Source organism: Chanodichthys erythropterus, chromosome 20, assembly GCF_024489055.1.
Source record: "Chanodichthys erythropterus isolate Z2021 chromosome 20, ASM2448905v1, whole genome shotgun sequence".
NCBI lineage: Eukaryota > Metazoa > Chordata > Actinopteri > Cypriniformes > Xenocyprididae > Chanodichthys > Chanodichthys erythropterus.
This window is the reverse complement of record NC_090240.1, coordinates 20,207,565-20,228,018: the sequence shown is the minus strand read 5'-3', so window position 1 is coordinate 20,228,018 and position 20,454 is coordinate 20,207,565. Positions and strand designations below refer to the sequence as shown.

General features: G+C 37.0%; 2 protein-coding genes across 2 annotated transcripts; both read right to left on the bottom strand.

Annotated features, from left to right (window-relative positions):
* Window positions 1-166: 166 nt before the first annotated feature.
* Window positions 167-1,294, bottom strand: foxl2l (forkhead box L2-like). Its single transcript, XM_067372010.1, has one exon. The coding sequence runs from the start codon at window positions 1,292-1,294 to the stop codon at window positions 506-508; it is 789 nt and encodes a 262-aa protein (XP_067228111.1). The 3' UTR covers window positions 167-505.
* A 2,157-nt stretch (window positions 1,295-3,451) lies between these two features.
* On the bottom strand, window positions 3,452-20,421 carry tmem201 (transmembrane protein 201). Its single transcript, XM_067370963.1, has 11 exons — window positions 20,222-20,421; window positions 17,853-17,973; window positions 16,194-16,382; window positions 15,769-15,948; window positions 14,956-15,311; window positions 14,443-14,646; window positions 11,033-11,259; window positions 5,651-5,713; window positions 5,267-5,548; window positions 4,303-4,431; window positions 3,452-4,205 (listed from the first exon to the last, which is right to left on the bottom strand). The coding sequence occupies exons 1-11, from the start codon at window positions 20,329-20,331 to the stop codon at window positions 4,108-4,110; spliced, it is 1,959 nt and encodes a 652-aa protein (XP_067227064.1). The 5' UTR covers window positions 20,332-20,421; the 3' UTR covers window positions 3,452-4,107.
* Between the last annotated feature and the right edge of the window lie 33 nt (window positions 20,422-20,454).

Genomic DNA, 20,454 nt, shown 5'->3' with positions numbered 1-20,454 from the left:
AAAGAACTCTTGTAAAAAAGAAAAAAGAAACTTGTGCAAAGAGTTTCCACCAAAAGCAACAACATTTTTAAACAGTTATATGCAAAACTGTACATCCATCTTAGGATCTTGAATCCAAAGTACATCTCAATATATGATAAAAAATAAATATGCTTAAGTACCTTGACGCTTTCTTTACACATTTGCTGAAATTTATGGAAACTAACTTGCCTATAACCAAGAGCGTTTGAACAGCCCATCGTCTTTGAAGTTAACAATAATTAAGCAATGTTTTATTTATGAAAAGCCACAAAAGACATCTTTAAACACATTACTGTATTCTACAGAAATCATACTAATGCAGCCGGTCCTGTAAAAAACAATTTTGAACGAACGAATGCAGCATATGAACTTAATTTCAATCAGTTTGACTTGAAACATTTCCAAGGGTTATCGTAACAAAAATCAATCTAAATCCAAATTAAACTGTTAGCCTACTTATATTCCGTTCTCACATGTCTGTCCATCAGTCAAATGGATGATGCAGCAGTTCAGGGTGGCTGTTCTGCGGCGGGTAGCTGCAGGTGGAGATGGAGCTTCCGCCCGGGCTCACCGGCGGAGTCATGCCGCTCAGAGGCACCAGAGCGTTCGGATGCCGGTGGTACGGTCTGTAGGTCGGGTGAAAATGATGGTGATGACCCTGGTAATAACTCACGGGAGAATTGGCGTAATCGTTTGGAGACAGAGGGCGCGCGTTACCGAGCATGGGCTGCAGGTAGCCGGAGATGTGCGTCGGGGAGCTGGACTGCTGACTCCAGGAACTGGTGCTGACGAACGGGCTTTGCCAGTAAACAGGCTCCTGTTGCAGGCAGTACGAGTCGGTGAAGTTAAATCCAGAAGGTAAGGGTGGTGTTCGGTAGGGTCTCTTGACGCGCCTCCTGCGCCTGTAATTGCCTTTTTCAAACATGTCGTTGAAAGCCGGATCCAGCGTCCAGAAGTTCCCCTTTTTCTCCCCGCCGTTCTCCCGGGGAATCTTCACGAAACACTCGTTGAGGCTCAGATTGTGCCTGATGCTGTTCTGCCATCCCTTTTTGTTCTTTTCGTAGTATGGAAACTTGGATATAATGAAGCTGTAGATGTCATTCAGGGTCAGCTTCTTATCCTCGCTTTCTCTGATGGCCATTGCAATGAGAGCCACGTACGAGTAAGGAGGCTTTTCGGGTGCTGGAGCGGCTCCTCCACCCCCTGCGGTTACCGGGCCGTCCTCTAGTGTATCACGGGACTGCAGGTCCCCAGACCCCGCGCAGCGATCCATGAATGAAGCGCTGAGAACGTTTGTAGCGCACTGCACAGCACAGGTGAACAGTTAAAAGTGTCCAGGTGTGCTTCAGGTTTGCTTTAGTCTCCACCTACCTGCCCTGCCTCCAGTCGGTATCCTGAAATACAGGTCAAAAGTTCGCAAATTCAACATGAAAGAGGGGCGCGAGGGTCGCAGACGTGTTTTGACTGCTCGGTAAATCAGTACAGTAAACATCTGTTTGATGCATTTGACAACTAGCTAAGTTACTAACAGCGTAAGGACCAACATCAATAGAATAAAATAAAGTTATTTTTTATTCCTTATTATTAATATTGTGAAGTATTCTGCAACGTAATTTAAAATATTAGGTTAAATATAAAAACTAGGCTATAGTTTGCAGTGTCAAACAAACTGCTGTTACCTCTTCATTTGTACATTATTTGTAAAAGATGTATGTATATCATATTTTTTTAATCAGTATAATTGAAAAAAAAAAATCAGGATAAATAATTGTTATTAACAATTCATATAACATTTAAACACATTTAAGTAGATCACTAATGTTTCGGTCTGCGCATGCCTCAAGAACAAAGAGCATCAGGTTTGTAAACTCAGGTTTGCACAACTGTTTTCCCACCACTGGCCCGTCCAATCAAAAGATAGCAGGACCCCATCAAAGACACCGCCTTGTTAAGACCTCATTTGATGAGGCGCTAATATGATATTATACACGTCTAGCTGTGTAAAACATGTATTCTATAACTCAATATCTGTCGATGAGAATTCAGAAATCTTTTTTTTAGCTGAATACAGCTAAATTGGTCTAAAAGGGAAAACGTTTTTAGAAAGTAATGTAAAACTGGTGTTTTTTCCTGATAGTGACTATGGGCTGGAATGTGAATTATGTGAGATTGTATAATGTAGCAGTATTTATACCCCTAGCTCACAGTACTGTGAATTCAGATTTAAGATTGACTTGTATGCATTGAGCCAGAATTAAACAATGTGTAATATGTTCTGCATATTGTCATTGCATGAATCCTGAGCTCAGAAAAGCTTGTTTTCCAAAAAATATTCATTTATCAGAACATATTTGAACATTCATATCAACAGGTTTGATCTACTAAATGTAAAACGTGTGACTTTTGAAATGAATTCTGCTCATTTATACATTAGTGCAGGATGTTCATTTTTCCTGAGAATGTCCTTAGCAAATTCACCATATCAATGATGTACAGTATATTTAATTGACCATATATTAATATGCCATCAATCTGATTGTGTCTGAAGATAACATAAAACATTCTTACAGCAAGATGCATGTATTAACTTGCCCCCTTTTTTTTCTTCCTTTTTCGGAATTTCCCACTCAGCTAGTTTCATCCTTATGTGCGTTGACAAATACATTGCCAACTAGAGTGCCTCAGATCTTCAATTACCTCCATTAAAGTTGACACATTCACTACACTAATAGTAAATATATCAGTGGAATCCATTTTCTGCACTTCTGAATAAACCTCCATTATAAAAAGAGTGCAAAACGCATTGTAATTAAAATGATTTTGCATTATGGAAATAAAAGGGACACTGACAACCTAGTCATCTCTCAAATAACCACCCACTCTGAGCTGTAAAACATCCTATACTGAGAGAATCGAGATTGTTATCATTCTCTCGGGAGACAGACTGTCTCCGCTCAACCAGTGATGGAGAAAGATAAACTCTGTTACTCTGGAGTACTTTTCATAATTTACTTTCAGTTCCCATTGTGTATTTTTTCCTTACATTGTTAATTTTTTTTAACTTACATTGTGCACTAATAACACATTAATTAAAAAAGACAACATGCAAGAACAGGCAAATGTGTCAAGTATCATGATATGGATAAGTTTTATCTTATCAAGGAGATCAAGGAAAACCCTGTTCACTGTTGACTTAGCAACAAACTTTACAAATACATGTTCAGATTTTCTGAATGCTGAAAGTGAAAGTTTAAGGAAAGGGTTTACTAAAGCAGTGTTTACTTGAGAGAGAAAAAATGCTACTATTTAAATGTTTCATTGAAAATGTAGATGTCATTAAAAGAAAACACACTAATATGTAACAATTACAAGGGAGATTTATTTCAATCTGGAAATTGACACACCTTTATCTTATGTACAAAATATCCATGTTATGTTTCCCTTGACATTATGATTCAATCATAAAACAGGCTGAGGGTCAATGGACAGTAACAAATGTTTGCTAAACCCATTATTTCAGTGTCACATTGCTGACATAAGTAGATCAACACAAACATATTGCATCTTATAAGATCACATCATTACGATAATGATATGACACGGCATTATCCTCTGAGGAAGTGGGATAAAGAAAAACAGTTAATGTACAGCAATATGGCAAAGAAGCCAAATTAATTTTTAATAAAGATGTCACACGCCCAACAGACATCATTCTGTTAAACGAAACGGCACAATCATTCATTCTGATACACATCCAGTGTTTAAAAACACAAACAAATGATTGAACATGCCCAAAACATGTTTTTCAAAGCTCAAATCATACTTTGCGACAATGTAGAATCTCAGCTGTTGTGTATTTAACAGAGAAGTTTAGAGAATACAGTCTTCTCGTTTATGCGAGCCAGGAAACAATCCTGGCTCATTTCCACAAATGTTGAGCAGCAAGTATAAAGTTGTAGCTGTCACCCAAGAGAAACGTTATCCACGTGTTTCCTGTAAATAACCCAGATTTACTGAGCATACAGGTAACAAAGACCAGTGTACATCTCAGTTTGACCCTGAACTCCAGAGGTCTGTCCTATAGTCTCATCTCCAATTGTAATAGAGATAGATGCTTATGAAGGTTAGATTAACGGTCAGGCTTGCAAACAGTAGACCAGGCCAAAGCGTCATGCCCAAAAAACCTGTCGAAAAAAACACAAAAATAAACAACTATAAAAAAATAAAAATAAAAAAAAGAGTAACCAAATTAGTTTAGTTTAAATTAGTTCCCATTCTTACCCTTCCATCCAGGCTTGCTCTCGGTTTCATTTCCTGTGGTCGTGTCTACATGGCAGTTTGAAGATGAAGAGGAGCTGTCCATTGGCTTTTCCACATGCTCGAACACACTTCCCTCATCGATCAGTGAACCTAAATTCCCAATAAAATCATATCTATATTAATACTAAAAGTTTAAGAATTTTGAGAACAATATATAAACAAAGGTTTGCCCACAAAGCCAACAAATTTGAATTATATGAGGTTTTAAAATAATTACTTCATTTGTAATGTCATGTGAGAACTATTAATATAATTTTAAAGTAATAATTATATAAAAAAATTGACTGAAGAATGTTCCTTAAAAATATTAATAGCATGTTTCACATACAGTGGCCCCGAAAAAACATTCGGACATTTAAGGGGAAAAAAAGTTGACAAAACAAATTAATTCACAATTTTCAAAAACAAAAATTAAAATAACTTTTGTTTTTTATTTTGAAGTCTGGATAAAAAAAAGAAGTTACGATAGACTTTTCTTCCCTATTGTGACTTGTAACTGAGTGAAACGGCATCTCGAACAGGAAAAAATGTAGGGCAGGACTTGATTTTGTCCATCAGGAATTGATTGGATGGTTGTGGTTTACTATTTCTGTGATGTCATGTGAGTGACAGGTTGTCCCGCCCTCACACCAGTAAACGTCATCAGAGAAGACAAGAGATGTTTGTTGCAAGAGGGAGGGGAAGCTATTTTGATTAAAAATTATAATGCCATGTGAACAAAAAAAAATGTTCACGGATAAATCATTTATAATAAATATTGCAGTATTCTATAAAAAAAAATAAGAATTGTAAATTATAATTTTATGGTGACTTTAAGGGACACTGTATAATATTAATCTGCTCAAATGGTTAACAGAAACACACTGAAGCTCTCTTGCTACATTAAGGACTTTAATCTAGATTTAAAATACACCCAAATGTGTACCATTATTCTGTGAATGGAAGTGAGGAACATCAGGCAAGAATCCTCTGCTGTGCATATGGCTTTGCTCCGACAGAAAGGGAGGTGGTGAGGCCAAACTGAAAGGCTCCAGAGGGGCAGAAAAGAGCTGCAACTTTTGCCCACTGATGTTGAGTCTGGCCGGGCTGATGAGCGGCCGACGCTGCCTGGCGGAGCTGGAGGTGGAAGTGACAGAACCTGCCACGGAGGGGGTTGGAGATGGTCCAGGAGAGGCGGGTCGGCTTCCAGATTTTAGGGAGTAGTAGTCTATTGAAAAGATTAAATTATCATTTAATTTATCTTATATGATATATCTGATTTCAAGTCAGAAAGATTTATACAACCAATGCTTCACTTCTTTTGAGTTACCTGAAGGTGGCGAGTCTTTACACTGTAAAGATGGTCTACTCCCACTGAACAGGAAACCCGAATCTACAAGTAAAATAAGCAAAACAAGATTTTACATACATATAAAATGTGCAGATGTTATATATAATTCTGTCCTATATCGATAAGTCATTAAATAATTTTTTGTTAATTATTATGAGTGTTGAAAACAGTTGTGCTGCTTAATTTTTTTTTTTTGAAACAGCAATTATCAGGGTTCAAGCGCTTTAAGGCCTTTACAAACATGCGTAAAAAGGTATTATGTTTTAATTAGTAAGCCTATAACCATCTTGATCATAGATGGAAAAGACCATTTACAGCAAATACAGGCAATTCACCATAGAAATAACAGTTATCGAGGTTAAGCCAAAAACCTAGGACTAGTTCACCAAAGTTGGTTTTTGAAATCTCCAATATTTAATGGCGATTCGGTGGACAGCAGCGGTTCTAGAGGCAAAGTTGCTCAGAATAAGGAGTTCTACCATGTGGTTCCACCAATTGTGCGATACATGAACCTTTATACACATGAAAAATGCGAAGGTGCCCCCCGGTGGCCGATTTATTTGGAATTTCTCACGGGCCTCTAGGGCTGTAAGTCAAACAGGCCCAGTGAGTTTCGTTCTAATCGGCCTCCGTTAACCTTGTCTAATAGCTGCTCAGATTTCATTGGCCGATGGCTGACATGTTTTTCAAGATACGTCAATGTCCTCATAGACAGTCATGGCATGTCAGACGAAAACACTGCATTCCAATTCTCAATTTGATCGTACTAACAGTGAATTATAGCCATTTTCATGTTTTTTTCCTGTTATAGCACCACCAAGTGGCCAGTCGCTGCGTCCATTTTCACACAACCACAGAATGAGCTCTTACATAGGCGTGCCATTTTAGTAAAAGTGGCTCCACCCACTTCAAACATTTTGGTAGCCCTTAGGGACCATGAATCAGAATTTCAACTTTTTTTGATAACTATTTACAATCAGACTCCAGAGAACCTTGCTCCACTGGTTTGGTTCTGATCGGGTCAAAAACCTAGGACTAGTTCGCAAAAGTAGGTTTTTGAAAAATCCAAAATACCCCAAAATTTTGGCTTGATACAGTTCAGGAGTTATGAGGCATTTCGTACATTTGACCGCTGTAGCACCTCCGTTCGGCCGATCGGGGCGAGCCTCGGTGACGCTGTAGACGGTGAGAATACTGCCAGCCCTCAAAAATTCTATGACTTACAGTTTGTTCTGCCTAATCACTTTTAGGGGATAATGCTTATCCTTGGAAATTTTAACAATTACAATAGGGTTTCAGCGCATAGCAACCTTTTGAACAGTAGTACAAGTGCAGTTTCTTCTACCATTCTTTCCATGGCTACTTTCTCAAAATGTCAAAGAAAGGTAGCCATCCCAACAAAAAGGCTGACAGAAATTCCTAGCAATTTTTCATGATACAACACAAGCATCCAACAGTAAAGTAGGGTCATTTAACGCTCCTACTGTCATTCCAGGAATGTCTCCATATGTGGAGCCAACACAGCTGCAGCCATAGAGAGAACCTGCACCAGCAATGAACATTAAAGAGCAGATGGATGAAGCTACATGATGGAGCAGGTAAAGGCCCTGCTCACACAAGAGCCTTTTCAAGAACTCCTGTAGAAGTGTGACAAGGAGATGAGTGATATGCTAATGATTCTGTTAAAACGAGTTGTGTGAGATCTCAATAGACTCACTGGATTTCTTAAATAAGAACTAAACTAAAACTTGTTAGCCGTTGAAGATAAAATAACAGATTAAATTTTAATGGCCACCTCTATATGATGCAATGAGATTTCTCAGACAAGTGTGTGTGATTAAATCACGAGCATAAAGATCAAGCTCCTGCCCGTTTTTAATCGCACCTGCCAAGCCGCTGCATATGATTACAGGAGGCTGACGTTTGCCATCTCATCTGGTCTCGTCTGAAGAACCATACATGAAACAAACCATGATTCTTCTACCGTCTCACAACAGTCATTTAAACACCACTCCCGACATCATCCTGATCCTGGGCTTTAAAAGCCTGCACGTATTACTGATAGGTCAAAGTTAAAAGCTATGGTAAACCAAGCTGTTGTCTCTGCAATCCCTTTTGATATACAGTATCTCATAGGAGTGAGTACACCCCTCACAATTTTGTATATATATTTTATTATGTCTTTTCATGTGACTACACTGAAGAAATGACACTTTGCTACAATGTAAAGTAGTGAGTGTGCAGCTTGTATAAGTGTAAATTTGCTGTCCCCTCAAAATAACTCAACACACAGCCATTAAAGTCTAAACCGCTGGCAACAAAAGTGTGTACACCCCTAAGTGAAAATGTCCAAATTGGGCGCAAAGTGTCAATATTTTGTGTGGCCACCATTATTTTCCAGCACTGCCTTAACCCTCTTGGGCATGGAGTTCACCAGAGCTTCACCAGTTGCCACTGGAGTCCTCTTCCACTCCTCCATGACGAAATCATGGAGCTGGCGGATGTTAGAGACCTTGCGCTCCTCCACCTTCCGTTTGAGGATGCCCCACAGATGCTCAATAGGGTTTAGGTCTGGAGACATGCTTGGCCAGTCCATCACCTTTACCCTCAGCTTCTTTAGCAAGGCAGTGGTCGTCTTAGAAGTGTGTTTGGGGTCATTATCATGTTGGAATACTGCCCTGCGGCCCAGTCTCTGAAGGGAGGGGATCATGCTCTGCTCATTCATGGTTCCCTCAATGAACTGTAGTGCTGGCAGCACTCATGCAGCCCCAGACCATGACACTCCCACCACCATGCTTGACTGTAGGCAAGACACACTTGTACTCCTCACTTGGTCAAGTAATCCATGTCCTTAGTCTGCTTGTCTTCAGCAAACTGTTTGCAGGCTTTCTTGTGCATCATCTTTAGAAGAGTCTTTCTTCTGGAACGACAGCCATGCAGAAAAATTTGATGCAGTGTGCGGTGTATGGTCTGAGCACTGACAGGCTGACCCCCCCCACCCCTTCAATCTCAGCAGCAATACTGGCAGCACTCATACGTCAATTTCCCAAACACAACCTCTGGATATGACGCCGAGCATGTGCACTCAAATTCTTTGGTCGACCATGGCGAGGCCTGTTCTGAGTGGAACCTGACCTGTTAAACCGCTGTATGGTCTTGGCCACCGTGCTGCAGCTCAGTTTCAGGGTCTTGGCAATCTTCTTATAGCCTATGCCATCTTTATGTAGAGCAACAATTCTTTTTTTCAGATCCTCAGAGTTCTTTACAATGAGGTGCCATGTTGAACTTCCAGTGACCAGTATGAGAGAGTGAGCACGATAACACCAAATTAAACACACCTGCTTCCCATTCACACCTGAGACCTTGTAACACTAACGAGTCACAAGACACCGGGGAGAGAAAATGGCTAATTGGGCCCGATTTGGACATTTTCACTCAGGGGTGTACTCACTTTTGTGGCCAGCGGTTTAGTCATTAATGGCTGTGTGTTGAGTTATTCTGAGGGGACAGCAAATTTACACTGTTATACAAGCTGCACACTCACTACTTTACATTGTAGCAAAGTGTCATTTCTTCAGTGTTGTGACATGAAAAGATAATAAAATATTTACAAAAATGTGAGGGGTGTACTCACTTCTGTGAGATACTGTATAGTATGTACAATATTGTATTTTTAAAATACATAAACAGGAATCAAAAAGAAGAACAAAAAATTCTTGTTAAAGGAATTGTTCATTTAAACATTTCTGTTATTATTTACTCATTTCACTCCAAACCGGCGGTTTTATTTTCATAAATTGTGAATTTTTAAAGATGTTTTTCCATACAATATTAGTTCATATTGCTCTGCATCATATTTGCTCCAAGAGCTGAAGCAGAGGGCATTATCAGTGAATAAAGTTCCTCACACAACACCTTTTTGGAGCTTAAAGGGTTAGGTCACCCAAAAATGAAATTTCTGTCATTAAGTACTCAGCCTCATGTTTCCGAACACAAATTAAGATATTTTTGATGAAATCTGAGAGGCTTTTTTTATCCTCAATAGAAAGCAATGAAATTACCACATTCAAGGTCAAGAAAAGTAGTAAAAACATTGTTAAAATAGTCCACATGACTACAGTGGTTCAACCTCAATGTCATGAAGCAACGAGAATACTTTTTGGGCGCAAAAATAACTTTATTCAACAATTTAGTCTCTCCTCTGTCGTTCTCCTACACTATTTATGTCCAGTGCTTCTGTGTTCAATGTCAGAACAGCGATTATAAGGCCAATACGTTTACTGAGACAACTGTGTACGAGACTGACAGAGGAAAGACAAATTTGTTGAATAAAGTCATTATTTTTGTTTTGTTCTTGTGTGCACAAAGTATTCTTGTTGCTTCATAACATTAAGGTTGAACCACTGTAGTCTGGTCAATATATGAACCGTCATTGCATAGAGAAAAAGTTTTCTACTGAAAAAATAGCATATGGTTTTAGAACCGCATGATGGTTAGTAAATGATGACGTTTAATTTATAGGTTGACTATTCTTTTAAATTTAATTTAAATTAATAATTTAAATGGCATAACACAACAAGATTAAACAGACCAGCTGTTAATAAAACAATGTAAAGAAGTCGCTTCCTGTAACCCGAAACCCTTATGTGGTGGGAAAATCCCAGTAACATGCAGGTAGCTGGAGACACCGTACAGACTTATTTCTCAATCGCACTTCACAGTTTTCTTTGGCAGTTGGCAAAATTCCCCTGCTAGGTGCGGCACCGTCTGGGGTGAAGAGTGAGCAGAGTTCCTTGTACCAAGCATTCAGTCAGTCAGTGACCCACATCTTTCCCATCATGCACCTCTGCACTAGTTCCACAAAACAGCACCTGAGGCCTCTCACTATCAGCACAACTCTTATCTTCACAAACAAAATGTTTCTACATTACATGGAAAGAACACCCATTTTCATAGTATATAGAGAAAAGTTCATTTGTCCTTAATTTTTATTGCAATTTTTATTTAATTTTAATATTTATATCAGCAAAAGTTAAGAAAAAAATAAATGTTATATATATATATATATATATACATATATATATATATATACATATATATATATATATATATATACATACATACACACACACACACACATATATATAATACCAAATTAATATTGTATTATATATATTGTTAAATTATTATAATGCGTTTTGGATTTTTAATTAATAACGTGTTAACATGTTAACGTTGACAGCCCTATTTAATAAAAAGAGATGCATTGACATTAACAGAATTGTTATGTTCTAATGGGTAAAAGAAAAGAAGAAGGGACAATTAACATTTATATTATGTTTTACCTAAACATGCACTCACCTGCTCGTGCAAGGGAGGGGATAGTTCCTAGAGAGAGTGCCCTGTTCAGTCGCCCAGGCAGCGAGGAGGGCGAGGCTTTGCGCGTTCTGTGGCTTTGTTGGCGGATGAGCAGCTGTGACAGGTTGGGGGGAGGTGTTGGGATGAAGGTAGAGGATCCAGACACAGGTGCAGACAGCAGGGGACAGTGATTACCGTAGTACGGCCCAGGAGAACTACCAGACAGATACCTGCAACAGACAAAGCAGAATTGGTCCACCACTAAGCTTTATGGAGAAAATAAGTCTTTGGTTACTATTACGGTAGAAGACTGTATTCTGTATACAGAAGATACAGAAAATATATAAATGTACGCAGATGCTGTGTAAATGGTAGATGTGGCTCCAAATTTGAATCAACTACAGACAATGTAGATTTCAGTGAAGTAAAGATTTCAATGAAGATAAATAAAAGTAAAATTAAACAAAACATGTAATCTGAGCTAGCATTTCTGTAAACATATGAAATCATACATTAGTTATGTCTTCACTTGCTCAGTTCAGACATGTGACGCTATGTCACAGAGTTTTCTGGGTTATGATTCACTAATTTATAAAAGCACAACAGCTTCCATCTCAAACAATCTTCCAATTTATCTAAATCTAAATAGTTTTAAAAGAAATGTCAAACACACAGTTCGCATTTTATCAGTGTTTTATTTCACTTCGTAATAGGGTTAAATAATACAAGTATAAAAAATGCAATACAACTCAATTATATTACAGCAATTGCGCAAACATGCTGCTTTACTCAAAGCACAACAGTCCAAAACATTATTACAACAAATCTGAGCTTAAGTGTCTGGACGGAAACGGTTTCACACTATTCAACAATGCAGTTGATAATTTCACATTATATCTTTGGGGTCATTCCAGGTCAAAATCACAAGAAACCACTGATCAGGGGTTGATGATATACCAGAAACAGCACAGCAATGCCAAAAATGGAGGCTTCTCAAAATCGGACAACTATTTAGAGCCTGCGAGCAATGAAGAATCAAAAAGCTCCAAACACAAGACATCAGATTCAGTTTAGATTTGTAGTGGTCAGAGGCCACAACAGATTCAGGTCCATTTGAGATTTGGTTAACTGAGTAAGAAACTGGATTTGACAGGATACCAGTATAAAAATTGGCCTTATTCCTTAAACCAATTTACTTTCCTTCCAATCAATCTCTGACATCACCATGCGCCTTCTGATACAACATGCACAGATCGGTGAATTCACCTTGACCGGTCCTACCACAATAAATCCTCAGTGTTAAATTCAACTTATTTACTCACATTTAAAATCACATTCAATTTTGGGGAGACACGTCATACTACCGAACAATCGAAACTGTCTGGTAATAAAATAGGTACGAGTCAATGAAGGATCGAGTATATTCTCATAAATACAATGTGCTGTGCTAAATAAATGTTATACATAGTTTTGAGATACTTGTATCAATGTCAAGTCTAAATACACACTATTATTATTAGTATTTACCAATTATCAGCCTTTGGCAAGTAAAACTATGATAATGAGGAGACAAAAATACAGATGTCTAGAGTAATATACTCAAAGGGATAGTTCACCCAAAAATGAAAATTCTGTCATCATTTACTCACCCTCAAATTGTTCCAAATAGATATTTCGAAGAATGTCAGTAGCAAAAAAGAGTTGATGGTCAATTCTTCCAAATATCTTCTTGTGTGTTCAGCAGAAGGAAGAACTTCATACAGGTTTGGAACAATTTGAGGGTGAGTAAATGATGACAGAATTTTCATTTTTGGGTGAACCATCCCTTTAATGCAGCTTTACATAGGCACATGACATGTCACCTTTTGGTAATACAAAATCATAAATATTAAAGCTTGCCTTACAAGCATGTTGAGATAGTTACAGTATGTTAGAGGTGAACAAGTACCACAAGATCTGTATGAGCTGATACACATCTAATGGAAATGAGCTCAAGGTACACTTGAAAACAGACTTGATTTAAATAACAGAAAAGTTGCGGACAGTACATGTCTAAGTCCCATTAGTAAGTACTTCGATCACAGCGAAAACAAACTTCACAGCATATGCCACATGCATACAGTTACTTGGGAAATACAGTGATGCAAATCTACAAAATATACAATCTATAGTCGTACTGTCACATGATGTCACACGTTTCTAGAATACAGTAAAAATACAATACTTAATAGAAAATTACAAGAAAGTACAATCCCTATAAAGCTTTGTTTGTAAAAGTTTTGAAAATGTGTCTGTTCTTGTAAGAGACACTCAAAAGAGATGCCTACATGTTACAGAGGTTTAGTGTGGTTAGTAGTATTCAAACTAAATGGCATGTAATACAATGTAGTGCATTCATTACATTTTACAGTATAGTAAACATACTGATCATAATATAATAAGCATAGTGCTATGCAAAGTACTTGTTTAGCCAATTTTCTCCGTCTTTAAACATTAAAAACATTCTCCATAAATTTTGTATTGGCGTAACGATTACAAACTGGATACATACTTTATGACTTGAAATTCAGGTTAATTTAGAATCTATGCAAAGGCACAAATATTAGACATAGACTCTCTCAAATGCATTCTGCTATAGCCTAACATCAAAACTGAAAGCACTTGAGCTAAAGTATAACAGAAGAATAACATTTGTATGTTAGCAACTTAATACTGCTAATATCACATTAGTTGTGAGATTGCAAATATGAGATTTGAGCAGTATTGGCATAATACAGTATTTTTGTTATTGTTTGATATAGTGGGTATAGTTGACACAGCAAGGTTTTTTAAATTGTAGATGATTTGTAAATTTTAAACGCCACTTTCATGCTGCAATGGATCAGGGGTTAGTATCCATTATAGATGGGATGGAAAAAAAAATCCCAATTCCATAAGCACCATTTCAATTTCTAAGTAAATAATGCACTTACAGCATTATACACATCAAGATGCATAAAAAAAACATTCACTCATAGAACTAGTCTGTATCTTTACCAGATACCCCAAACCTTAGCTTAGCAAATGTAAAATGCCTGAAATTGAGATGTTCTGCCGATGTCAAATTAGGGGCAAAACATGCAGTAATACTACAAATAAGGCAAAACTCATTTTCTAATACTTTGAGCAAGGTCATCCACACAGACTAGATATTTTTTAATCTTTTTTATATCTATTAGCACAGTTTTGAAGGCCTACTTAGCAAGTATCTTAAAGGCCATGAAGGTTTATACATTACATTAGTTCGTTAGTATAAACTGAAGACAGTTGGAAGGAAAATGTGTCAATCTGAGAAAAATCAAACCCTTGTTTCTACATGTCCCAAAAGTGTCCCATAAAGTATCTTAGCTTAGTGTCACTGCTCAGATTCTGACCTGCGACCTCTGGCTCTTCTTTGACTCGAGGATTTGTGCGTTGCCACAGCGGCAGCGAATCCCACCAGACAACACACAGAAGTGATTCCAAACTTGACAGATTCCAACCAGTCAGGAATGTCCGTCTTGAGGTAACACTCGGCCAGGTAAAAACATATGACGAGGAGCCAAAGCACAGATGCCACAGCGTCAATCCTCCTCAACCTTTAAAAAAATAAATAAACATATATTTAGCTAAGATTTATAGCAAAAATAATAAATAACAATATATTTAATGAAATAATAAATAATATATTTATATATTATGTATACATTTATTCATGCATTAATAAAGTTAATATATAAAAAAATATATAAATAAAAATACATTCAAAATAAAACTTTTACTTGTTTATACAAAGCTATATATAGTATGTATGTATATATATATAGTATAAAAAAGTTTTACATGTATGTAATTTATTAACAATTTTGTAATGAAAAATAAATTATGTATGTTTTTAATTGGTTCACCTAACAGGTCCTGCCATTAAGACCCCCGTGATGCAAGTTAGGAGACCAACAGAGGCCACGGCCATTTGATGGTTGCTTCCGGACTGCCAGATGAGTCGAGCGTTCTCCACGGCCTCTTCTGGAAGAAGATCCACCAGATCATCCCACATCATTTTGCTCTCATTGAGAGTCTTGCTTTCACTGTCGTTTTGGAGAGCACGTTTAGGCGGGGCGACTCCTCCGCTTAAGGTCTGCGTGACAGAGGGGGCCACATCTCCCGATCCAGACAAAGTCACAGCTACAAGGAAGGCACAGGCCAGAAACGCAAGGACTCTGAGCAAGATCAACCAGGCTGGCGTGCTGAGGGAGTAGGTGTTCTGTACAAAAGAGCGGGGGAAAAAAATTATCACTTGATATGGGAATAGCACTTGATACTTGCATGTCAAGCCTGATTAAAAATGAAATGTGAATCAACAGTAGCAGTAAGAAAAAAATAATCAGCACACAAAAGAAGCAAGTGAAAACAGGTCTTTCCTTATCTCTGAAAATCACTTCCACACATTTATCTGCATTTTAAGAAAACACTAGAAACAGGCTTGTCATTAATCAAACTCGATACATGCTACAAATGCAAACCAGGTTTTACAGTTTTATCTGGGCAACATCTAAATTCAGAGCATTTTTCCATGTCAAGCTCCTGGCACCTAATCAAGCTCCTAGTATTCTTGAAGATACACTTCAGAGAGGTATGTATATAAAAGAAATCTTCCTGTTTTTTTCATGTCAAGTCTTGTGGCTTGATTTGAAACCATGTAAATATATAGAGATCACCACCTTAATAAAGGCTTTATCAGCATCCCGAGTGCGTCTGAGCTGGTGGTTGAAGAGCAGAGCTCGCAGCTGTCGGTTCTGATGTTTGATGTAGTACTCCACTGCCGTCTGGCACGGCCGGCACAACTTGTAGGTCTGCTCGAGATGGTGCTTATATACTTCGATCTCCTCATCATAGTTTTCCTGCCATTATAGTGAACATATGGCATTACATTTTACTGGTTGCATGCATGTTACTTGTTATTGAGCTGATGATTTTCACATTATAAAACAGACTTAACATAATTACAATTTTTTAAATGCCTATTGAATGTCATATTTAATTATTTTTGCCTGTATAAAAAAACTCATTTAATTAAACAACAAGCTTTAAACCTTAGTCATCTAGAAATTAAGAAATTAAAATCAAAGTCAGTTATTAAACCTACATCATCCCTGGGGATGAACGAGGCCAGCTGCTTAATCTTCAGTGTCTGGTTGTTGTTACACTTCTTGCACAGAAGCATCTGGCAATTGACCCACTGCAGTGTCTTCGGTGACTCAGGGACACCGGCCGAAACGCCATGGTTTAGATGCTCCATGTATTGTGCAGGAATGGGTTTGTTGTAGTCCCCGTTCTACAGATCAAAAAGAAGTGCAAATCAAAGACTCGCTTGATAAATGTACATTTATAGACCTCCGTCAGGTTAGACACCATACTGAATTTATGTGGATGAAAACAATGCTGCAAGGGACAGATTTTGACGCATAAGTGTGTGTATTTGACTGTTCGAGCCCAATAAGGCAGCAAAAAGAACTCAGTTCAGTACTCACATGCTGTATGAGCAGTGGCTTTATGTGCGCGCGTTTCAGGTGTGTTCGCTCACTGTCTCTCAGACAGTGCACGCATATACTGAAATGAGTTTCGCTACTTATTGTGCTTGAACGGTTAAAAATAGGCCTGCGCGATTTATCGCACGATACGAAAAATAACATTGAACTTTAACGCGATTATCACTTAAACGAGATTCTTAGTGCGATTATTAAATCGCAAAGGCTGCTATTATTTTTTTATGCGCAGCCTGTCAATGAAGTATGGCCCCTAATGCTAATCCATCTGAAAGCACTGCGAGTTTGAGTCGCTTATAATGTACCTTTGAAAAAGCAACAAGCGTCAAACAGACATGAGAAGCATTTATTAACATCTTGTCCAACAAAAGACAACATTTAATAACATGTTTTTACTCCAAACTCACTTCATAACGACAGTTGAGCATCCTTCTGTGAGATGATGTGGCTTCTTACACAGAATAAGGCAGTCGTGTGTTTATTATTCATGTTTAATTAATCAAAGCATTTCAATCTTCTGTTTATTCAGCTACAGCGATATGACATGTGTTATCTTCTTCTGCTGCAGGGCATATTAAGAGTTTCTGCACAAGAGCGCCCTCTGGTGCAGTTTAATCGTGCGGTTTAATCACAATAAATCATGCAGCCCTAGTTTAAAATTCACATAAAAAGCTTTCTTGATGGCGCAGCACGGCAACGTCACGTGAGCGTAACTGCGATAAAGACAATAGTCCAAAATCTCTACCTGTTGACAAATTTTTCGTGACTACTGGGATATCACCCACCTCTATACTTTTATCTAGCAAGAATGCATTGATTAAATTGTTCAAAAATGACAGTAAAGACATTTATAATGTGACAAAACTTTCTATTAAGATTTCAAATAAATTTAAATTCATCAAATAATACTGGGAAAAATTTATTAGTTTTCACAAAAATATTCAGCAGCACAACAGTTTTTAACAATGATTAATGTTAATGATAAATGTTTCTTAAGCACCAAATCAGCAGATTTCTGAAGCATCATGTGATGCTGAAAACTAGAGTAACGGCTGCTGTCAACACAGCTTTGACATCACAATTATAAGTTACATTTTAAAGTATATTTATATAGAGGATACAAAGTTATTTTAAATCCATTACACAAAATTAAATGATCTTAACTTTTGGCAGCAGTGTAAAAATATAAGTGTAATACATATCGTCTTTTCAAAAACATTATCACTACACAGAAAAAACAAATCTCATAATGCCAATACCTCCTGAAAGCCATTATACTGGTCACAGTATGGACAATCCCAGCAGTTTCTGTTCCCATAGGGGACAATTGTGTCCTGATTGCAGAACCAACAGTTCACTTGGACATGACTTGGTTTCTTCCTGTAAAATAAAAAAGGGTCAGATTTAGGAGAACTGCTGCACGTTACTATGCCTTAATAACAGAAAAATAAACTGTAATTCCATTAACATGACCTGACAGACCACAACAGTGGTTCTTCCACTACTGTCTGTTCTGCAGAGAGCGGGGGTAAAAACGCTAACTGCAAAGGCAAGTAAATATATAATCATTGATAGCTTATTACGGAAGAGGATTAGGGCCAAGCAATAATAAAAAAATAAAACCATCTTGAGATTAAAGTTGTTAAATTTCGAGAAAAAACTTGTTCAATTTCGAGAAAAAAGTCTAAATAAAATGTTGAGAATAAACTTGTTAAATTACGAGAACAAATTCATAATTTAATGACTTTTTTCTCGTAATGTAATGACTTTATTCTCAACATTTTATCTCTACTTTTTTCTTGAAATTTAACGAGTTTTTTCTCGTAATTTAATGAGTTTATTCTCAACATTTTATCTCGACCTTTTTCTCAAAATTTAACGAGTTTTTTCTCATAATTTAATGAGTTTATTCTCAACATTTTATCTCCACCTTCTCGAAATTTAATGAGTTTTTTCTCATAATTTAATGAGTTTATTCTCAACATTTTATCTTGACCTTTTTCTCGAAATTTAACGAGTTTTTTCTCGTAATTGAATGAGTTTATTCTTAAAATTTTATTTAGACTTTTTTCTCGAAATTTAACGAGTTTTTTCTCGTAATTTAACAAGTTTTTTATTAACATTTTAATTTCAACTTTTTTTTCTCATAATTTAACAACTTTTTTCTCGTAATTTAATGAGTTTATTCTTAATTTTATTTCGACTTTTTTCTCGAAATTTAACAAGTTTATTCTTAACATTTTATTTCAACTTTTTTTCTCATAATTTAACAACTTTTTTCTCGTAATTTAACGAGTTTATTCTTAACATTTTATTTCGACTTTTTCTCATAATTTAACAACCTTTTTCTCGTAATTTAACGAGTTTATCCGTAACATTTTATTTTGACTTTTTTCTCAAAATGTAACTATTTTTTTCTCAAAATTTAACAACTTCAATCTCGAGATGGTTTTATTTTTTACTATTGCTTGGCCTTAATCCTCTTCCGTATAAAATAAATGAGAAAATGCTTCCATATATTTTTATTTGTTAACATCAAAAGCTGTGCATCCAATCAAACTCTACAGTATGAGCATATGAGAACACTTCTCCTGAGATATAGCCTATACATAAAAAAAAAAGAAAAAAAAAGTCAATTATTTTATTCAGCTTATGTCCTGTTGATACTAGTCCAGCAGTCCAGTGTTTTTGGTTGCATCTTTTTTCATGGGACATGCAAGACATTCATTGGAAATCTGAATCTAATGAAAAACTGGGATTTTTGTTTTTTCAAACAGCACAATCAGTAGTGTCTCAGGACCTGAGACTAAATAACTTGCATGATTAGAGTTTGACTGATTTTAATTTGATTAACTGACTCAATTTTAGAGCTGATAAGGGCTTGATTAAACTGACAAACTCAGTCTGTGATGATAACATCATTCCCATCAAGTCAAGTAATGACATGTTGCATATTTGGCAGAAATTTGAATGAATTTGAATCCAGGAAAAGCGTCTCATATCTTACTACTACAGAAACAATTAAAGGTGTAATACCTGGGTATAGTCTAGCAAAATATGATTCAATGAATATCAAAAGGTCATTCATGTTTGGATCTTCCACTACAGTTTCATCATTTCCGACAGTTTAATAGGAGTCTTTTCCAAGGAAGTTGCTCTTACCATGGTGCGTTAATTACTTTAGTTTTCCGCCAAAATAACACAATTACTTGGAATAGTTATCAATAACATCATGGTATTAACCTGGTATTAACCAACACTTCATCAGAAAATGAATTTAAATGAGAATTTAGAAAGATTCTGAAAGCTTCGACGGAGCTTGTGCATTAATATATCAATATTTTACAGAAGTAACAATATATGTTATACTTAACAACAAAGACAACAGATGAGGCATTGTACGAAATCTCGCGCTCTAGTTTGTTTAGCGCGCGCCGCTCACTGGCTGGCTGCGCGAGCACACGCTTTTTTATTGCAGAACTGATACATGAAAATACTGCTGCGATACAAGTTTAATGTAGTGAATCGTAAAAAGCATTCGTTCAGGCGCAATGTAGTTTATAGTCCTAGCTAGATACTTGTGTGTTATACGAGGCCCAGCGACATCTTATGGGCAGGCTTACAATACCTGGTTGCAATTCTATAGATTAGCGCTCCTCCAGCAGCAATCGCCGTCGCTCCGACACCACCAACTACAAATGGCGGGTACTGTAGTAGTATTTGGTTAAAGGTTTCCATTGCAAAACGGGATAATGACAGTAGTGTTATTCAGAATAAACCACACGCTGGAGTCGGTCATGCGGCAACAGAAGCGCGCATCAATCTACAACATGGTCATATCCAGGTCATGAGTGCGGTATC

Excerpts from the sequence above, each read along its gene's own strand:
- foxl2l (XM_067372010.1), bottom strand. The coding sequence starts at position 1,294 with ATGGATCGCTGCGCGGGGTCTGGGGACCTGCAGTCCCGTGATACACTA.
- tmem201 (XM_067370963.1), bottom strand. The coding sequence starts at position 20,331 with ATGGAAACCTTTAACCAAATACTACTACAGTACCCGCCATTTGTAGTT. Across the intron at positions 16,383-17,852 it reads AGTATAATGGCTTTCAGGAG|AACGGGGACTACAACAAACC; the intron begins GTATTGGCATTA and ends TTTGATCTGTAG. Across the intron at positions 11,260-14,442 it reads AGAAGAGCCAGAGGTCGCAG|GTATCTGTCTGGTAGTTCTC; the intron begins GTCAGAATCTGA and ends TGTCTGTTGCAG.